The following is a 20,157-nucleotide window of genomic DNA, read 5'->3' on the forward strand; positions in this document are numbered from 1 at the left end:
GCAGCTTCGACTGCTCTGGAAATCACCGGGCACTTCCATAAACACTAACTAGTGTGCATGAAAAACCAGAAATGTTTCCGAAAGCTACAAATGCACACACCTTCCAACAGCAAGTCTAATACTAGCAATTTATCCTGGCCAGGAATGACAAATGTATACAAGACTATTCATGGCAGCAATGTTATATTAATATTAATAAAGACTAGAAGCCATGCAAATGTAGATCAGTAAGAAACTTATACGTTCCAGGATCTGCTATACGGAATGTGCAAAGAAGAGAATATATATTCCTAAATTGTTTAATGGGAATAAAGTATCTTAGAAGCTGCATAAGAAATTTTTAAGAGCTTGGGTTGTAGTTCAGTGGTAGAGCACTTGCCTAGCATGCACCAGGCTCTACATTTAATCTCTGACGCTGAAACAAGCAAGCAAGCAAACAAATAAAGAATGAATTAGCAAATAACAATCTGGAGAAGAAATAGGGGCACCAATGGCTGAAGAAAAAAGACGGGATAAAGTTGTTTCAGGGGATTCACATTTATTCCTTCAAAATCTGAACCAGGGTTGGAGAGATGGCTCAGTGGTTAAGAGCACTGACTGCTCTTCCAGAGGTACTGAGTTCAAATCCCAGAAACCACATGTTGGCTCACAACCATCTGTAATGGGATCTGATGCCCTCTCCTGGAGTGTCTGAAGACAGCTACAGTCTACTCATATACATAAAATAAATAAATCTTTTAATAAAAGAAAAAAGAAAAAGAAATCTGAACCGTGTGAATACAAAGGGGAAAAAAGTCTTTGCCTTTGATTTAAGAACAAATAGCTCCACCGGCAAATCTTAACTCCAAAGCTGGAAGGGTGACCCATCCACCCTCATGCTAGGCCCTCGATGGCCCTGTCCAGCAGGATGGCTCCTGAACTTGGCATTCAACTTTCTCCTCTTCCTCCTGCTTTCTCCCTTGTGAAGAGGCCAAGTCTTCACATTGTCAGCCCACATATGGAATTCTTGCCCACGATCACTTCTTACTGAACTAATGCTAACAGTTAGTCGTAACAGGTTTCCATACTGTGGAGTACCAAACAAAATCCATTTTTCTTTCTCCAGATTTTAAGAAATTTATATACTATTTCATATACATAATTTTTCAACCATGTGCATATCATGTGTTGTTAATAATTTATATTCTGAGGACAATAAATTAAGACATTGGTGTTTTCTTGACTATTCAAAGCTGTGTTTGTTTGTACAACAAAGTTAAATTGAAAGCAACAGGCATAGAAAGCCTCATGAGAGCTTGAACAGTACTGTATGCCGCTGGGAAAAGACTCTCAAGGTTAAGAAAGCCAAACTTGTGCCAAGATGGCCAGGACTACACAGAGAAACCCTGTCCTGAAAAAAAAAAAAAAAAAAGAGAGAGAGAAGGAGGAAGAGGGGGGCAGGGGGAGGAGGAAGAAGAAGAGGAGGAGGAGGAGGAAGAGGAGGAAGATTTCTGAAAGGAACGCCATCTGGGATAGAGCAGTGGGAAGAATCCTGAACCCAGCTAATATCCTGTGAGGGAAGCACTTTGGATTTCAATGGATATAGGCGAGGGATTAAGAACTTCTATTTAGGCACTGTAATGAGAATGCGTATGTATTAATATTATTTTATTTTTGTTGTTGTCTTTTTTTCCCCAGACAGGGTTGTGCTATGTAGCCCACAATGGCCTTGAACTCCTGACCCTCCTATGCCCCGCTTCTGAGTGCTAGGATCACAAGTATGGACCACCACATCTGTATCTTTCTACTTAATAGAGGAGCAAACTGAAGTTAAACGATACCCACAGCTCACAAGATAAAGCAGAACAGGACAGAAGACCAGCTCCGCCCGACGCGGAGCCAACGCACGTGCCTTCTACTCTTTAACATTAGCAGCTGTCTCCGGAAGGTGCACAACCAGCAGGAGCAGAAGCTGGGCTAGGAAGTAGGAAGACGGGCAGCGTGCAAAGGCGAGGGTCAAACCTGGCACCCCAGAAAGCACATTCCGGTGAAAAGAGGACAAATCCACAGAGCTGTCCTTACTGTGAGCTCATGCACATGCAAGCAGTCAGTAAATCAATACAGAGAGGCAGACACGTTTTTCAGAAGGAAAAGCTGCCCTTTGGGTTGAAGTGAGCTGTCACCAGTAGTAGGGACCGTCTGTAGCAAGGTTACCTGGCCTGCAAACCTTAACTGTTCTAGCTAACCTAGGAAGCATTCCTGCTGAAAACCAGTCACCCTCCTGTGGCTGCTCACTGTGTCCACTCCTGTCTAGAGCACTGCAGCGACTGCGCCTGACACCTGACGCCAAGCACAGGGAGCTCACTGTGTAACTCCACAAAAGCTCGATGGCAACCTGGCACTTCTGAGACAAGACATGTGTACCGTTCTCTTTCAATACCGGGCGACAGGGCTGTGACACATCACCCCACTCACCGGCAGGGCACATTTGGCTGACATGATTGGCTAGGCAGGCGTCCCACTCTGCCCTCACTGCTGTGAGTCCCTATGCCCCTCTGCTGGAACCTCCAAACAAGCTCTTTAATATTAGCAAATATGCTTTAAAGCCCTTTTTCTTTTTAGAAACTATGTGGAGTGCTCTGCCCTCGTGTATGTATGTGCACCATGCATGAAGGTAATGCCTGTCCTCATGTATGTCTGCACCATGTATGTATCAAACAACTGTCATTGTTTATGTATGTCTGTGCACCATGCATACCCTTGGATCCCTTGGAAAGATGGCAAGCTGCCATGTGGATGCTGGGGACTGAACCCAGGTCTTTGGGATGGTAATCTTGCCTGATAAGCCATCTTGCTTAAAGTCTAATTAAAAACAAAACAAAACAAAACATAAATATCATGTTCTTACATGCAGTTGAATTTTACCTTTTTTTTGCCAGTTACTATCCATTCTTTGAGCACTTCACTGGCACTACCTGAAAAAGAAATCAAAGGGAGATTTCCTCTTCTGCTACACCAGGTCAGGAAGAAATCAGTGCATTGCATCATGACTACACACTGGGCTGAGGCAGTCAGTGCCTCTGCTGTACTGGCCTCCTGAGAACTCCTTTGGGCATTCAAGATCCTCTATTTACACATCATGATCTGAATATAAAGGTGATTCGTCTTTACCCAAGTAGCCCATCTTGACTGTGATGTTTGGGAAAAGCTGTAGCCTACATGAGACTCAAACCCTAAAATTATAAAGAAACCATGACTACAGGAGAAAAAAAAAATATCTACAGTATTTGGTTCTGTTCATTCTATGCTTGCAGATTCAGGAAATCGCATCAAGGAGCCCTGGCCACTCTGTTCAAAGGCAAAACAGCTTCAAAGTAAAGTTTTTTCAAACAAGTTATATGGAAAGAATTTTAAGAAGCACTTATTAACTCTATAAATCTAAGGAGCTGGACAAGGTTGTCACTTTTTTCTATCGAGCATATAGAAATGTAAGGAAACTGAACTCATAACATTTGAGTCCCCTGCCAGAACCAAACTAAATCATAATGGAGTTTAGAAATAAATGTTGGGTCTTGAACTGGTCTGGGTTCCTGGGCCACTTGACTTCCTCCTTTGCAACAGTGTCTTAAATTACTTTATCCAATTCCATTCAAATCCCACAGTCTGTCAGCTGCACAGTTTCTTGATTTGGGGAGGGGGAGAACATATCTGACAGTAAAGGAGTTTTCTTAGCATCTCTTCCAGTTTTTCTATAGCTTAGGAATGAAAGGAGTACCCTAGCTAACAGAAGACCACAGTATGCAGCGCCGTCAGGAGACTCCGCTACGGCTCAGGTTCCAGAGCCTACACTCGAGGGAGCTGGCATTACCTTCCATGAACGCTTGCACTGTTTTGTCCACACAGTTGTCAAAGTGCTGCAAGACCAAGATGATCTCATTGTTGCTCTTATTGGGAACTATCGCACGCACCGCGTTTATCTGCAAAAGAGGGTACAGGCAGGTCACTGGGCAGCAGACTGCAGCAGGGTGAATAATAGTGCCAGTGTAGTTCACAATACGATCACTGCTTAATTTCAGGAAGAACGCACTCAACCGTCACGCCAGGAATAGTAAGTAGAAAAATAGTAGCACCACATGAAATTTAAAACACAGAGCATTTATAGAAATAAAAGGGACCAAGAGACAGTCAGTGACTAGAAACATTTGCAATAGCGTGGGAATCTGAGGTCAATCTCCAGAGCCCATGGTGAAGGAGAAGACTGACTCTCCAAGTTGTCCTCTGACCTCCACATAAGCCACCTGGTACTCATCTGTGTCTCTCTCTGTCTCTGTCTCTCTCTCACACACACACAAATAATAATAATTTTTATTTCTATATTTTTAAAGTTAGAAAGTGCTGGGTAAGGCAGTATAGTCCTTTAATCACAGCATGAGACAGGTAGATCTCTGTGAATTTGAGGCCAGCCTGAGTTTCAGGACAGCCGGGGCTACAGAGAAACCCAGTCTCAAAAAAACAAAAAAACAAAAAACAAAAAAAAGAAAAGGAAAGGAAAGGAAAAAGAAAAAGAAAGAAGGAAGAGAGAAAAGTTTAATTTAGGTACCATCTATTAAGTTAGCATCAGTGGTTCGTCACTATACTATAGACAAAGCAGAAATGTAGGTATATATGAATACATGTGTGTAGGTAAGCACCCACGCATGCTGCAGAAGCCAGAGGGCACTGACTGTTCTACTCAAAGTCTCCATGTTATTTCCTTGAGACAGGGTATCTCACTGAACCTAGAGCGAGGCTGCCAGCCACATGGCTCCAGTGATCTCCTGTCTCTGCCTGCCACATTGCTGGGGTAGTAGGTCTATCAGGTCGGTCTGTCTGCCTGTGGGCTGTCTGTGGGTTCTGTGGATCTGAGGTCAAGTCTCCATGCGCACAGCAATTGCCTTTACCTACTGAGCTCTTTGTCCAGCCCCACAGCTGAGATTCCTGCACAGCACTACTCAAGCCTGTCTTTTTCCATGTCATTCAGGTGCGTGAAAACTTTACAGAGGTGGCTTATAGAAAGCATCTCAATCATTATAAGCTATTTTAGGTGCATAAGACATAATGGACAACTGGTGAATACCCAGCTTAATAAAACAAAACAACTCAAACGGAGCCCAATGAACACCCATTAAATCCCATTTCTCTCTCCAGAAATCTCTACTCAGAATTTGATTAAATTTTAATATATTTGCATTTTCATGATGTATGTGTATCTCCACAGGCAATAAATATTTATATTAATGTTATTATTCATCATGCATGCTTATTTTTAACTTTGTCAGAGCATTTCTTCATATAACTAACATGTACCTGTGCCTCACGTCTGTAACATACACTGTGCATGTCACTCACACACAGTTAACACACACTGTGCATGTCACTCACACACAGTTAACACACACTGTACATGTCACTCACACAGTTAACACACACTGTACATGTCACTCACATAGGTAACACACACTGTACATGTCACTCACATAGGTAACACACACTGTACATGTCACTCACACAGTTAACACACACTGTACATGTCACTCACATAGGTAACACACACTGTACATGTCACTCACATAGGTAACACACACTGTACATGTCACTCACACAGTTAACACACACTGTACATGTCACTCACACACAGTTAACACACACTGTACATGTCACTCACACAGTTAACACACACTGTACATGTCACTCACACAGTTAACACACACTGTACATGTCACTCACATAGGTAACACACACTGTACATGTCACTCACATAGGTAACACACACTGTACATGTCACTCACACAGTTAACACACACTGTACATGTCACTCACACAGTTAACACACACTGTACATGTCACTCACACAGTTAACATACACTATGCATGTCACTCACACAGTTAACACACACTGTACATGTCACTCACACAGTTAACACACACTGTACATGTCACTCACACAGGTAACATACACTGTGCATGTCACTCACACAGTTAACACACACTGTACATGTCACTCACACAGTTAACACACACTGTACATGTCACTCACACAGTTAACATACACCTGCTCCTCATGGATTATCACACAGTGTATGGCATTCCTACTGTACAACACACTAACTCACTTGCTCTCCTGGCTGGTGGATAGTTGGACAGTTTTGTTTGCTGGTTTCTTGTTTTGTTTTTGCAGTGCTAGAGGTAAACCCCAGGGTCTGTTCATGCAAAGCCAGCACTCACTCTGGAGCGCCAATCCTGGACTAGTGTGTGTCTGTCTGTGGCTGACGCCTCAGTGCCGAGAACAGCGCAATGGCAGGTCTTCTGTGTAACTGTCAGAACCTATGATCAGCGCTCACTGATAATTCCAAACTGCTCTATAAACTGGCTTGTTTGTTTGGGTCTTACTGTGTAGCTTTGGCTGGCCTAGAACTTATGCCTCAAACTCAAAGATGCTGCTGCCTGCCTCTGCCTCCTGAGTGCTGTGACTAAAGGCATATGCCATCGTGCCTGGCAGATGTGTGATTTTGTTAGACATTATATGTTTTTGAAATGAAATATATATATCTATGTATATAGTTTATAGGGGTTGGAGAGACGGCTTGGTGGTTGAGAGCACCGGTAGCTCTTCGACCAGACCCCCCACCCACATGGTGCCTAACGTTGGCCTGGCCTCCGCAGACATTGCGAGCACACACTGCACAGACATGCACACACACCCACACACACCCATCCACATTAAATACACAGATAAGTAAATAAATAAACAATGGAACACTCACATGTACATGTGTATGCAGGTACATGTGAACACACGCATGCAGGCACCCATCCTTGTTTTGAGACACTCTCTGACTGCCCTGGGCTGGGGAACTGGCTGGCCTGCAAGCTCCAGGTGTCCCATATGCGCACTGACAGTGCTAGGGAAGCAAGCATGCAGGGCTACACCCCACTTTCTGTGTCCATAGTGCTCTCTTCTGGCTCGACTGTGTCCACGCAGGTCAAACACTCATATACATAAAACTTAAACAACTGCGCTCTCTCTCCAGCCCCAAATATTTTATTATTATGTATCTATTTTAAAGCTAGCAATTTCAATGAGGTTTTTTTTGTTTTGTTTTCTTTTTTTTCCTTTTTGGATAAACTCTTGTTTGTCTTAATCATTTGTTGTTTTCATGGATTTTTCTGGGTAGATAATTGTATTTTCTTCCTTTTCAGTTGTATTTGTCTTTCTGTACAATGTATAATGGATTATGTCTTAAGGAAGTGCTAAGAGAGGTTTGGGTAGACAATGGTAGAACTGGAGATCCAGGGCCTACATGAGCCTCCTGCCACTGGTCAGCCACGGCTCCTAGGTCCTCCCAGAGGCTGCAGCTCACACACTGACACCTTCAGTCCAAATACAACATTGTTATAGAACTTTAGACGTGCATTCTTCTCTTACCCTTTATACCTTAGTCCATTATCGTGTATAACTAATATCTGCTAATTAAAAAAACCATTAACACTTTGGTCTCTGAGTCTGTATTTCCCTAAGTTGGGGGCCAGCCTAGTCTTAAGTTCCAAGACAGCCAGGGCTACACAGAGATACCCTATCTCAAAACATAAAGAGACAACGAAGAAAGGAGCTGCATTCTCAGTCACATGAATATTAGTAATAGCATTGATACTGAATGTCTTCAAAGAATCCAGAAGAAACATATATGGAGATAAAAAAGAAAAGAAAAGCATTTCTACACATTTTGATGAACTGCTTGCTTCCTCAGAGACCCCATGGTCATCATCCCAATGACATCATCTAGTGGCATTCTACTTTGCTCCTAGGATCCCATTTTCTTCTCCCCACATCTCCTCCCTTTTCTTTGGAATCAGGTCTCACAATGTGGCTCTGGTTGGCCTGGAACTTGCTGTGTAGACCAGATTGCTGGTTTCAGAGATCCACCGGCCTCGGTCTCCAAGTACTGGAGAGAAAGGCATGGCCACTATGCCCAGCAGATTTCATTTTCATAATGCATTTGTAACATTCACTGTTTATATTAAAACATTTTCCTATAATATTCAAGTATCCATAGTAAGTGGGCTTACCTTCTCCTTCATATTCTCAAAGGTTCCTCCCTGGGCCAGGACAGTATTGGACTGCAAATCAAAAATGAACCCTGATGAATCTGAAAGAATGTAAGAGAAAAATAAATTCAACCTTGATATAATCTATGTATTCTTTTTTTTTAAAGATTTATTTATTATTATATCTAAGTACACTGTAGCTGTCCTCAGATACACCAGAAGAGGGCGTCAGATCTCATTATGGATGGTTGTGAGCCACCATGTGGTTGCTGGGATTTGAACTCAGGACCTTCGGAAGAGCAGTCGGTGCTCTTAACCACTGAGCCATCTCTCCAGCCCATAATCTATGTATTCTATTCATCCAAGACTAACTACTTTTTCCCTCATATAATTAATCATGATTTAGAAACTACTTGGAAATTTCCACTACATGGATAGCTCATATGTAACTATATTTTGAGTTACTCATAAAATGAAAGTTTTAAAAAAATTATTTTTATCCGGTGTGGTAGCACACACCTTCAATCCCAGCACTTAGGAGGCAGAGGCAGGTAGATCTCTGTGCGTTCAAGGTCAGCCTGGTCTACATGGTGAGTTCCAGGATAGCCAGAGCTATACAGTGAGACCTTGTCTCAAAAAAAAAAAAAAAAAAAAAAAAGTATTTTTATGTACTTAAGTGATTGCCTGCATGTATGTATGTGCACCTTGTGTGCCTGGATCCTACAATGGACAGAAGAACATTGAATGCCCTAGAACTGGAGTCGTAGATGGCTGCCAACCACCATGGAGGTACTGGAACCAAACCTAGGTCCTTTACAAGAGCAGCAAGTGCTCTCAACTGTTTATATTTTAAAGTATATTTTGAGGAAAATAGCAATATGCCAAGCATATTAAGAGTATTCTAGGGCTGGTGAGATGGCTCAGTGGGTAAGAGCACCGGACTGCTCTTCCGAAGGTCTGGAGTTCAAATCCCAGCAACCATATGGTGGCTCACAACCATCTGTAACGAGATCTGACTCCCTCTTCTGGAGTGTCTGAAGACAGCTACAGTGTACTTACATATAATAAATAAGTAAATCTTTAAAAAAAAGAGTATTCTATAATCCTTCACCTCTTTCTTAGTTATCCTACCTTAATCTGTAAGCCCCCCAAAATGTCATAAGCAAGTAACTGCCTGTGATGTTGTTAGAGATATGGGGCACCTCTAATAACAATTAATTCACAACAAATACAAGTAATTTGTCTCCTAGACTGCCACGTATGTACTCTTGACTCTGGATTTCATGAATGCATCCACTGACTGATGTTCCCAGATTGGAGGTGTGATTTATTAAGCAATGTATCCAAGTTTGTGTTACCAACACTACGTTCAAGTCTGTATTCAGCAAATGAAACTCGATCAGCAAGGTAAATAAAACTAACCCTCCAATGAGTTATTCTTTTTTTCAAGTTTTTACTAAACTGTGGCTATATAATTAGTAAATTACCACAGCGCGCGCGCGCGCGCGCGCGCGTGTGTGTGTATGTGTGTGTGTGTGTTTGTGTGTATCTGTGTGTGAGATGCTGGCTATTGACTTACACCTGGTAGGCAGAGAATCACATCTATCACTACACCCCTGCATCGACGCTGAATGCTTCAATTCTGTGAGAGGCAATGCCCAGAAAAGATTAAAGTGTTTCTCAAATTCTGATGTGCATGGCTACCTTCTGAGGACTCTTATGCTAAAATGTAAGGTGTGCCTCTACGGTCTAGACTAAGGGCCTAAGATCCCTCCCAGATAGATGGCTTCAGGATTACTGATTCCTGAAACCCACTTGGGAGTAGTTTGGGAATTAAAATCTCAGGGAAGCAAGTGATAGGGGAAATTCTGACAAAGGGAGTATAAAAAACATTGAAATGTGATAGTATATTCCAAATTCTTTTCCTATTATTACAAATGTATGTATTTTAGTTAAAGTTTCATTTAGAGCTTAATTTCTACCCTCATTCCAAATATCTCCTAGTTGTTAAGGAAGATCAAGTTCTAAGTTCTGGTAAGATCTGAGGACATGCGTGAAAGAGAACATGACTGGAGCCCATGTTGTTTTTAAGGGAAATCATTAGCCATTACCAATAAACTGTGAATCTGTTTAGATAAAACCTCTGTTAACACAAAAAAAAAAATCTCGGGCACTTACACAAACTCAGCATGTGTAAGCCTCAGTCTTGCAGATGACTACACAACATGGCTAGTTCTCAGTTATCCTTACCAACTGAAAGAGATGCAGTGTAGAAAGAGGAAGGCCCTATAGAGCCAAAGCTCAGGCACCTAGACACCTCCTCAGACTCACTGCACATCAGCCAAATGATGCAATCTGAAGGCTGTAGTGCACTCCCCCTGCACCAAAGACCTATCAGTGACAGCAGGGTGACACCAAGACACCAATCTCTTAGGACATGGGGGACACTCTTAGAGCAAAATATCAATGTATAGCCTATTTTAGAAAAGGACTCTTACTAGCTTGTTAATTGTTCTCCTAACGACACATCAGCAAATATAAAACTACAGAGGAATCAAATGGCAGCTGTGCACTCATCCCATCAACACTGTTTGAGTTGATCCAGCACGGCAATGAACAAAAACCAAGTATATAAAGTAAACTGGGTGTGGTAGCGCATGTTGTAATCGCAGAACCAGAGGGGTAAGTGGAGGAAACGGGGTGGGGAGGGAGCAGAAGGAAAAGATGCAGTGGACAACATCAGGATGGTTTAAATGCAGGGTCTGTTTGTGAAGGCCCTAGTACACCCCCACATCTTGGCTCATAAATGCAGAATCCATCCATAACCAAGCCCCAAAGAGTTAGGAGACTAGGGAGATAGCTCAATGCTCGTGGAAGTCAGAAAAGTATGTTGGATCCCCTACAACTGGAGTTATGGATGGTTAAAAGCTGCCATGTGGGTATTGGCAAGTGAACCTGGGTCCTCTGAAAAAGCAGCCAATCCTGTTAACTACCGAGCCAGCTCTCCAATCCCAGAACTCATTTTCAAAAAGCCAGACATATTTGTGTTTATAATCCCACTCTCAGAGAAGCAGGGAGAGGCAGATGGCTGGAGCTTGCTGGTCAACCAGCTGAGCCTTGTGAGGGAGCTCCAGGACAACGAAAGACTGTCTCAGAACCCCAAGTGGATGACTCCTGAGGAATGATATCCAAGGCTGGACTCGGGCCCACAACCACGTGAGCACACAGGCCTCCGCACCCCCTCACAAACTCTAAGTTGGAATTCGTTTTCTAGTTAGCTGTGTTAAGAGCATGTTTGCTGTTGTTTAAGGCATGGGCCACTCACACTGCCTCTCAAGTGCTGGGCTTTACAGTGCAAGCCAGAGCTCAAGACAGATTCAAGTCCTCAGTGTGCCCTGTAAGCACTGTACTGAGCTACCTCCCACCTGAGGATCAAGAACCGCCCCTGCTCTTAACCCTGAGCTGTCTCTCTGGCCACCACCCTTTTTGTAATGGACCAATAGGAGCATAGGAAGCTAACTGTGACTATACCACTACAGGAAACACCCCCCCACACACACACACCCCATTAGCTATTAACTACACCTATCCTCAGGGAGGGGTGGGGGCCATGAGCCCCTCCCTCCCGCTCCCATGACAGCACAGGAGGCTCAATCTTGGGTACATTTTGTGGAAGTTATCACAGCTGTCATGAGGTCAAAAGTGTAGCAGGCAGGCTGCGCCCAAAAATCCACACTCCTTCTGTCCTTCCTCCTTGGGCTTTGGAGGAAGTGATATAAATATCCCCTTTATTGCTGAACATTCAACAGTCCCTTATACTCTGTACTCTGACCAGTCATAAGTCTTCAGAGATACATTTTTAAAGAATGAAACTGTGTTAAGTTATTCTTAGGCAAGATTCAAACAAGATGAAGAATCCTCTAGCTTCGACCCCGCCCTCTTTGGTAAGAGCTACCCATGCCTGACTCTCTCTCTTTTTTTTTTTGGTTTTTTTTGTTTTTTTTTTCGTTTTTTTTCGAGACAGGGTTTCTCTGTGTAGTCCTGGCTGTCCTGGAGCTCACTTTGTAGACCAGGCTGGCCTCGAACTCAGAAATCCGCCTGCCTCTGCCTCCCGAGTGCTGGGATTAAAGGCGTGCGCCACCACGCCCGGCCTGACTCTCTTACTTTCATTCATTTCAGACTATTAGGAATCGGCTTAAAATTCTTAGTTACTTCAATTAACACACAGAAAACAGTATGTCATTTAAATTACTACTGACATCTTCATAAACACCGAATTTTTTGTTGGTTTTTGTTTTTTTGATACAGTGTTTCCCTGGCTGTCCTGGAACTCACTCTGTAGACCAGGCTGGCCTCAAACTCAGAAATCCGCCTGCCTCTGCCTCCCAAGTGCTGGGATTAAAGGCGTGCGCCACCACGCCCGGCTGAAGAGACTTTTATTAACAGATTTCTCCTCATCAGAAGACCTGCGCACCCTCCACTCTAGACTGCTATAGCAAACTTAGGTGTACAGAAGATTCCACTCAGGTGTGGAGATTCGCAGGGAGCTACTACATTTGTATCTTTTATTTAGATTGATTACACCATTTCCTACCATATAAATGATGACAAAGTATTCCTTTGACAAGGTGAGGAGAAAAATGGGATTATAACCTGAGAACCCCTCCTCATACTCTGCAGTGCTGGGCATCAAACCCAAGGCTTCCTGCACGCTAGGCAAAAGCTCTACCACTGAACAATGCTCCCAGCCTGGGGCATCGGTTACAGACAGTACTGTCCCTGTCCAGAGTGACACACTGAGTGTGGCGCCATGGCCAGGAAGTCGGCGCTCTGCTCCATGTTGCACAAAACGCCTGCTGTTGTTCACTTGACACTACCTCACAGAGCCATTACTCCAACAGTGCCGTGGCAGCCAGCTTCCTGTGGAACCCACAGCTCTAACTCTACACAGAGAGAAAGCAGATGAGGAACAGCATGACTTATATTTACCATGGCCAGAGAAAGGTAAGAGAAGGGAAGGCCCAATTAAATGCAGGTAAAGTTAGAAAACAGCAAGTCTGGAAGCCCAGATAACCTGGAAGTACGGCTATCAGACCATCATTAGCCATCTTTCTTCTATTATTCAACTCTCTTTGAAAATTAAAAAGTCAGTCAGGCATGGTGGGCACTTGGGAGGCAGAGGCAGGGGATCTCTGTGAGTCTGAGGCCAGCCTGGTCTACAGAGCAAGTTCCCGGGACACACAAGGCTACATAGAGAATTAAAAGTAAACTCAACGGCCCACAGTGAATCAGCAGGCAAAGGTCTCATTGCCAAGTCTGGTGATCCACGTTGGATCCCTGGGCCTCAGATGGTAGAAGGAGAAAAGGACTCCTCCAAGTTCTCCTCTGAGCCGCACATGGACGCCACATCACACAGATACACTCATACACAAAGCCATGCGTGTCCCTACACAGATACATGCACTCATGCACAAAATAAATAAGCAAGCAAACACAAAACTTCTTTAAAAAATAAACTGAAAAGAAATGCCTGAACAACGTCAACTCTTGTAGCGGTGGTTCTTGTATGAACTGAACACACCTAGTACTGACCATCAAAGTGAGCATTCCTCGGGGTCTCTCTCTGGCCTGGGGCTTGCACCTAGATGAGGCTGGCTGGCAACTGAGAACCAGAAATCCATCTGTCTCTGTCTCCCTGGCATTGGGTTACAAGATAGATGAAAGAAAGAAAAGGGAGAGAAGGGAGGTAAGGAGAGAGGGAAAGGAAGGACAAAAGCAAGGAGGTTCAGGTAGAAGGGAAGCAGAGGGAGGGAAGGAGGGAGGGAGGGAGCGATGGAACAGCTATGTATGGATGAGGGGCAAAGCAGAGAGGTGACCTACATGGTGGGTCATAAAAGATGGGTCAGCAAGCTGCCAGAAAATAAACATGGTATCTAGTAAAACTATATCTTAGCTTTTCCTCATCAATGAGCTATGCCATGCCATTTCATACCAGCTTGGAAAACTGTTACAAAATTATAAATGGAGCTGTTTCTTCGCATGAACTACAGGAACCTGTAGGAGCTCGGGCTCTACTGCAAACGTAAGTGCGAGGAGGGAAGCTGCCAACACCGAGTGGAACAGCACGCATCTTTAGTGCCACCAGTGAGGCAGAGGCAGGCCAGGGCTACATAAGAGAGCTTGTCAAAAAGAGAGAGAGAGTGAGAGAGAGAGAGAGAGAGAGAGAGAGAGAGAGTGAGAGAGAAAGAGAGAGAGAGAGAGAGAGAGAGAGAGAGAGAGAGAGAGAAGCAGAACTGTTAACTAGCCTAGGGTATTCTCAAGCTTCAAAACTGAAGATTTTAGTATTGGAGTGATAACCTTTTATTCTACTAATAGTGCTTAATAATGAAGAAAAGGACTATTAAAAAAAAAAAAAAGGACATTTAGAAAAATAAAGAAAACATGGGGCTGAGGAGATAGCTCACCCCATACATAACACTCTTGCTGTTCAAGGATGAGGCCCTGGCTTAATGTCCAAAACCAAAGCTGGGCTTGCTTGGTGGCATGTGCCTATCTATAATCCCAGCTGGGGAGTGAGAGGCAGGTTGACTAATGCAAGCTTGCTGGCCAGCCAGCCTAGCCTAATTGGCAAGTCCCAGGCTACAGAGTGGCCTTGTTTTAAAAGCCACGAGGACCAGACCAAAAGAGGAACAAAGCTGAGGTTGTCCTTAGTCTTGTGTGCATGTGTGTGTGTGCGCGCACACACAAGTATACACATGAATACTTGAAAAGGAAGCAAATCAGAGATGGGAAATTTAGATGACAAAATGCCACTTGGTATGATTTCTAGCTCACTCTGAATGACACCACTGCAGTATGCTCCGGTAGCCTTTCAGAAGCAAACACTTACATGGAAAAAAGAGGCTATCGGTTTGAAAGCGAGCAAGGAAGGGTAGATAAGAGGGTGCGGGAGGGGGAAAAGGAGAGGGGAGTAACACAATTATTTGAAATATGAAAGAAATAAATCTTACAGAAGAGCAGGCTTGGTTCCCGGCATCCACACAAAAGGCTCACAACCACCTGTAACTCCAGCTCCAGGGGGCTCTGACAGGCTCTTCTGGACTCCATGGACGGACACACACACACACACAAACACACACACGAAGGCCCTTCTTGTCAGAGGCCCTTCTTGTCAGAGTAAATCACTGACAGCCAAGTGCTATGTCCCCTTTCCTCACGGTGGCTCTCACGTGCAGGAGGGAATAGAAGCTTGTCTTCAAGTGTAACTGCAGCAAGAGCAATCATGTTGTTGACTAAAAGGAAATAGTATACATTTTTTCCAGTTTATAAGTCATCCCACTTGAACTCTTTTAGTAATCTAACCATTCCTTACAGTGTAAGTTTTCTTTATGAAAATCTGTTATATGAAGAACATACAACTTTCAAAACTAGGAGGAGCTCTGCCATATAGTCTTAGGTTTTTGAACTGTCAAATCAAAATTAAAAGTGTATTTAGGGGGCTAGAGAGATGGCTCAGCGGTTAAGAGCACTGACTGCTCTTCTGAAGGTCCTGAGTTCAAACCCCGGCAACCACATGGTGGCTCACAACCACCTGTAATGGGATCTGGTGCTTCTTCTGTGGCGTCTGAAGTCAGCTACAGTGTATTTGCATATAATAAATGAATAAATAAATCTTTAAAAAAAAAAAGCGTATTTAGTATGTGAAGACCTCAATTCATGGAGTTGTGTTTCGAATTAAAGAACATTAGGCTGAAAATTAAAATGAACAAGAGAAGAAAGTCAAGACACCTTGGGCCATTCCTGAAATGAGCGCACAGCGACCCTGTGCGGTGGGGACCCGGCTCCCGTGGCGGCTCCAGTGCACTGAAGAAGGGCCCTGTGCAGCCAGTTTTGTTTCCCTCAGAGTAACCTCTCTTCATACTTCCTGCCTGTGTCTTCCATTTTGCCATGAAGGCAAACCTGGAAGGAAAGCTAAAGAAGGAAAGGAGCCAGGAAGCCCTCACCCTCACGCCACTTCCTTCCCTGGGAATAGGAACCATGAGGCAGGAAGCAGCTCCCAGCATGCCTCACGCCTTGCCATTGTAGGAATGGACGGCAGCAGAAGGTCACACCTCACCCTCTAACAAATTTATTACAATTGGATACATCTGTCTTGAATAGGAAAGCAATTTCTTTTTTTCTTTCTTTTCTTTTCCCCTTCCCTTCTCCCTCTTGCTCCAGCCCTGCTCGCTCTGGGCCCCACTTGCTCCGTTCCATAGTTTTTTTTGTGTTTTGTTGTTGGTGGTGGGTTTTTTTTTTGTTTTGGGGGAGGGAGTGGGAGGGTTGGGTTTTTTTTTGTTTGTTTGTTTGTTTTGGTTTTTCGAGACAGGGTTTCTCTGTATAGCCCTGGCTGTCCTGGAACTCACTCTGTAGACCAGGCTGGCCTCAAACTCAGAAATCTGCCTGCCTCTACTTCCCAAGTGCTAGGATTAAAATCATGTGTCACCACTGCCTGGCTAGGTTTTTGTTTGTTTGTTTGTTTCTCATTATGAATGGTTGTGAGCCACCATGTGGTTGCTGGGATTTGAACCCATGACCTCTGGAAGAACAGTCAGTGCTCTTAACTGCTGAGCGAGCCTTCTCACCAGCCCAGGAAAGCAATTTCTAAGGAGATCAAGTCCCTTATCAAGCTTATATGCAGAACTAACACCAAGACAATGCTAATGCTTGAGAAGTGGCTCAGGACACATTACTGAGTGAACGGTTCCAAACCACACACTTACCTAAGGATCCTCACCTCACGCGTGCCCCAGGCCTGAGCGTTAGTCCCTGTCGCCATGCTCTGGGCTTGCATATTCACACAACGCTCGCTCGAGACTAAAACCCAGGGCCCCGTGCATGCTGGGCAAGCATCCACCACTAAGCTACACACATCCCCTGCCTGCCGGTAACAGTCATTCTCTTAACAGTTTATGCACATACGTGATCTTACCTCTCTGGCTTTGTTTCCTAGACATTGCAGTTTCCTCGAGATCAAATTAAAAAAGAAAGAAAGAGAGAAAACAAACAAAAACCAGAAGAAATTATCTTCGTCCAGGTTCTGGGAATCCTGCTAACTTAAAAGTGGCGACAGAAGTCTATAGTTGGAAGTAATGAATCCAAAATCCTGGTTGTTTAAGATTCTGTTCTCTAGCTGTCAATTTCTTTTCCTTCTCTGGTATCAACTTCTTGTCAGGATGAATCTCCGCAGACAGTCATGTCTTTCCCCAGGGAGATCCTAGGAGGAAAACCACACACACGTTTACTGCTGCGGTAACGAGCATCCTCGATGGGACGCGAGTTCCTATGAACCGGGCTTCGGTTAATAAAACGCACCGCCATTGTCTGAAGCGAACCTGACCTTAGAACCTGACCATGTTAGCAGAAAAGTCTGTTCCTTCTCTTGGCCCCTCCCCTTCTCTCTGGGACTCAGGTCTCTGGCTCCTCAGCCCACACGCAGGGCACAGCACTCTAAGTATAGAGCTAATCCCTTGCCAGAGCATCTTTCGCAGCCGTTGGAGGTGATCACAAGGGACCAGCATGCAGAGGGCTGCTCGCCCACAGCACCCAGCCCAGGCCGAGGACCACTAACCCGGGGCCCTCACTGATGCATCCAAACACAGCCCCTACACTTAAGGCTCGGGGAACACTAGAAAGATGGGGGGACGACTGCAAGAGGCAGAGGACCGGAAGACTGTCTAGATATGGCAAGGAAGCTACCCCCATGACACTCAACTATAAATACAGCTGTTCAAACAAGGCCTGACAATGACAACACCAGCTGGCAGGCCATGGACGAGGGGACTCCCGCCAGCCTCATCCTGAGATGAGAGAATTGCTGAGAGGGAGAATCAGTCTTCCCAGGGATGAGCCCCCAAATGGCTACCCAATGCCAAGGCTCAGCCCTGAGAAACACACACAGAAGAGCAACACCCAGTAGACTCAGCACATGGCACGTCTATATTTATTGCATACACACATGTAAAAATAATAGTTAAGGAAAAAGAGGCTATGACTTTGAGATGGGAGGGGGGCAGAACATGGAAGCGGTTAGACAGGGGTAAGAAATGATATAATTATATCTTAATATATTTTAAAAGTACATTTTCACTTTTATTTTGAGGCAATATTTACACTGTGTGGTGGTGGTGCATACCTTTAATCCCAGCACTCAGGAGACAGAGGCAGATGGACCTCTGAGTTTGAGGCCAGCCTAGTCTAACTAAGAATCAGGTTCCAGGGCAGCCAGGGCCCCACAGAGAAACCCTGTCTCCAAAGAGGTGGGGTGGGATATTGATTTTTAGTTCTTCAAGTTTCTTCAAGTTCATCAGAAATAACTCCATGAAAAAATACAATCAAGGGACTGAAGAGGTGGCTCCAAGGTCGGGAGCACTGGCTGCTCCTCTAGAGGACCCAGGTTCAATTCCTAGCACCTACATGGCGGCTCCCTGACTACCTGTGAGGCTAGTTCCAGGGAATACACATATGCATGAAGACAAATACCCATACATAAAACTAAAATAAAGAAAACAATTGAGGGCTGGTGAGATGGCTCAGCAGGTAAGAGCACTGACTGCTCTTCCAAAGGTCATGAGTTCAAATCCCAGCAACCACATGGTGGTTCACAACCATCTGTAATGAGATCTGACTCCCTTTTCTGGAGTGTCTGAAGTGAGCTACAGTGTACTTACATATAATCAATCAATAAATAAATAAATAAGAAAATTACCCATTCTTTAAAAAAAACAAAAAACAAAAAACAAAAAAACAATTGATAGCCCAGTGTCTGTCAAGAATGCTCAAAATATACTACACAACATGCCTGTTAACAAGAGGAAACCTTGGAAGTGGCTGAGAACTTCATTTATTCATTTGCTTCTTCATTCACTCATTTGATATGCATGGGTAATTGATTAGCTGCAAATATGTATGTGTAGCATGAGGACACAGGACTGAGTCCAGAAGAGGGTGTCAGACCTCCTGGGTCTAGAGTCACAGAGGACTGTGGGCCTTCTTTCGGGTGCTGGGAACTGGACTCTGATTCTCTGGAAGATTAGCCGGTGCTCTTAACCACTGAGCCGTGGACCCAGCATCTCCTGTGAATTCTTTTTTTTTAAAGATTTATTTATTATTTATATATAAGTACACTGTAGCTGTCTTCAGACACAACAGCAGAGGGTGTCAGATGTCATTACAGATGATTGTGAGCCACCATGTGGTTGCTGGGACCTGAACTCAGGACCTTTGGAAGAAGAGTCAGTGCTCTTAACCGCTGAGCCATCTCTCCAGCCCCGTCCTGTGAACTTCTTTATTGCATCATATAAAACAAGCACATACGAACCACCCATGCCTGTGGGAACCCTGGACTATGTATCCTTTAAAAAAGCTCTGCATCCTTCATATACAAATGACAGTATCATGCTGCAGTGTCAAAGGTCACAGCGGCCCATGAGTCCTCTCTCACCCTAGTGTCTAATAAATGGTATCCTAGGAAACAAGCATGGACTCAGCATAAAGTTACTGTCACAGTTGACACAAATAACAGACAAACAGATTAGACAGAAATTTAAAGGGGAAACCTGGAAATAAAAAACTAGGGAACCTTGCAGTGTTTCACAGATTCAAGATAAAGATATCACAGAGAGTCAAAACGTTTAAATGTCTCTAGCTGACCCCCAACCTGCACATAGGTACAGAAAGGTAATGAGAAGGTCTTATGAAAAATAAAGTACACTCTGAAAGAGTCTCAGTTTCAAAGATACTCCCAACACACACACACACACACATGTGCGCACACACACACACACACACACACACACACGCACGCACGCACACACCCTTGCAGGCAGGGGGCAGAAGCATAATCCTTAACCAATCATTAATTGGCCACTAAGGTAGCACACACTCACATATTGGTGTCTTTCTGTTAAACCAAACTTAATTTTTTTTTTAGTTTAAAAATAACAACAAGCTAAGTGTGATGGCTCACACCTTTAATCATTGTAGGCAGAGAGGCTAGCCTGGCCTACATAGCAAGTTCCAGAACAGCCAGGACTATGTAGAACAAAGGCAGCA

General features: G+C 44.1%; 1 protein-coding gene across 1 annotated transcript in view; it reads right to left on the reverse strand.

Annotated features, from left to right (window-relative positions):
- Spats2 (spermatogenesis associated serine rich 2) overlaps positions 1–20,157 on the reverse strand; it is a 78,340-nt gene that overhangs the window by 37,498 nt on the left and 20,685 nt on the right. The window contains exons 2-5 of the mRNA XM_021183323.2: positions 17,036–17,320; positions 8,086–8,165; positions 3,848–3,956; positions 2,905–2,954 (exon numbers count right to left, since the gene is read on the reverse strand). Coding sequence (XP_021038982.1) covers positions 2,905–2,954; positions 3,848–3,956; positions 8,086–8,165; positions 17,036–17,060 — 264 coding nt within the window. The 5' untranslated portion in view covers positions 17,061–17,320. The remainder of the gene's footprint in view (positions 1–2,904; positions 2,955–3,847; positions 3,957–8,085; positions 8,166–17,035; positions 17,321–20,157) is intronic.

The sequence above is a fragment of the Mus caroli genome, unplaced genomic scaffold (genome assembly GCF_978045245.1).
Source record: "Mus caroli unplaced genomic scaffold, Mus_caroli_1 scaffold_16, whole genome shotgun sequence".
Lineage (NCBI taxonomy): Eukaryota > Metazoa > Chordata > Mammalia > Rodentia > Muridae > Mus > Mus caroli.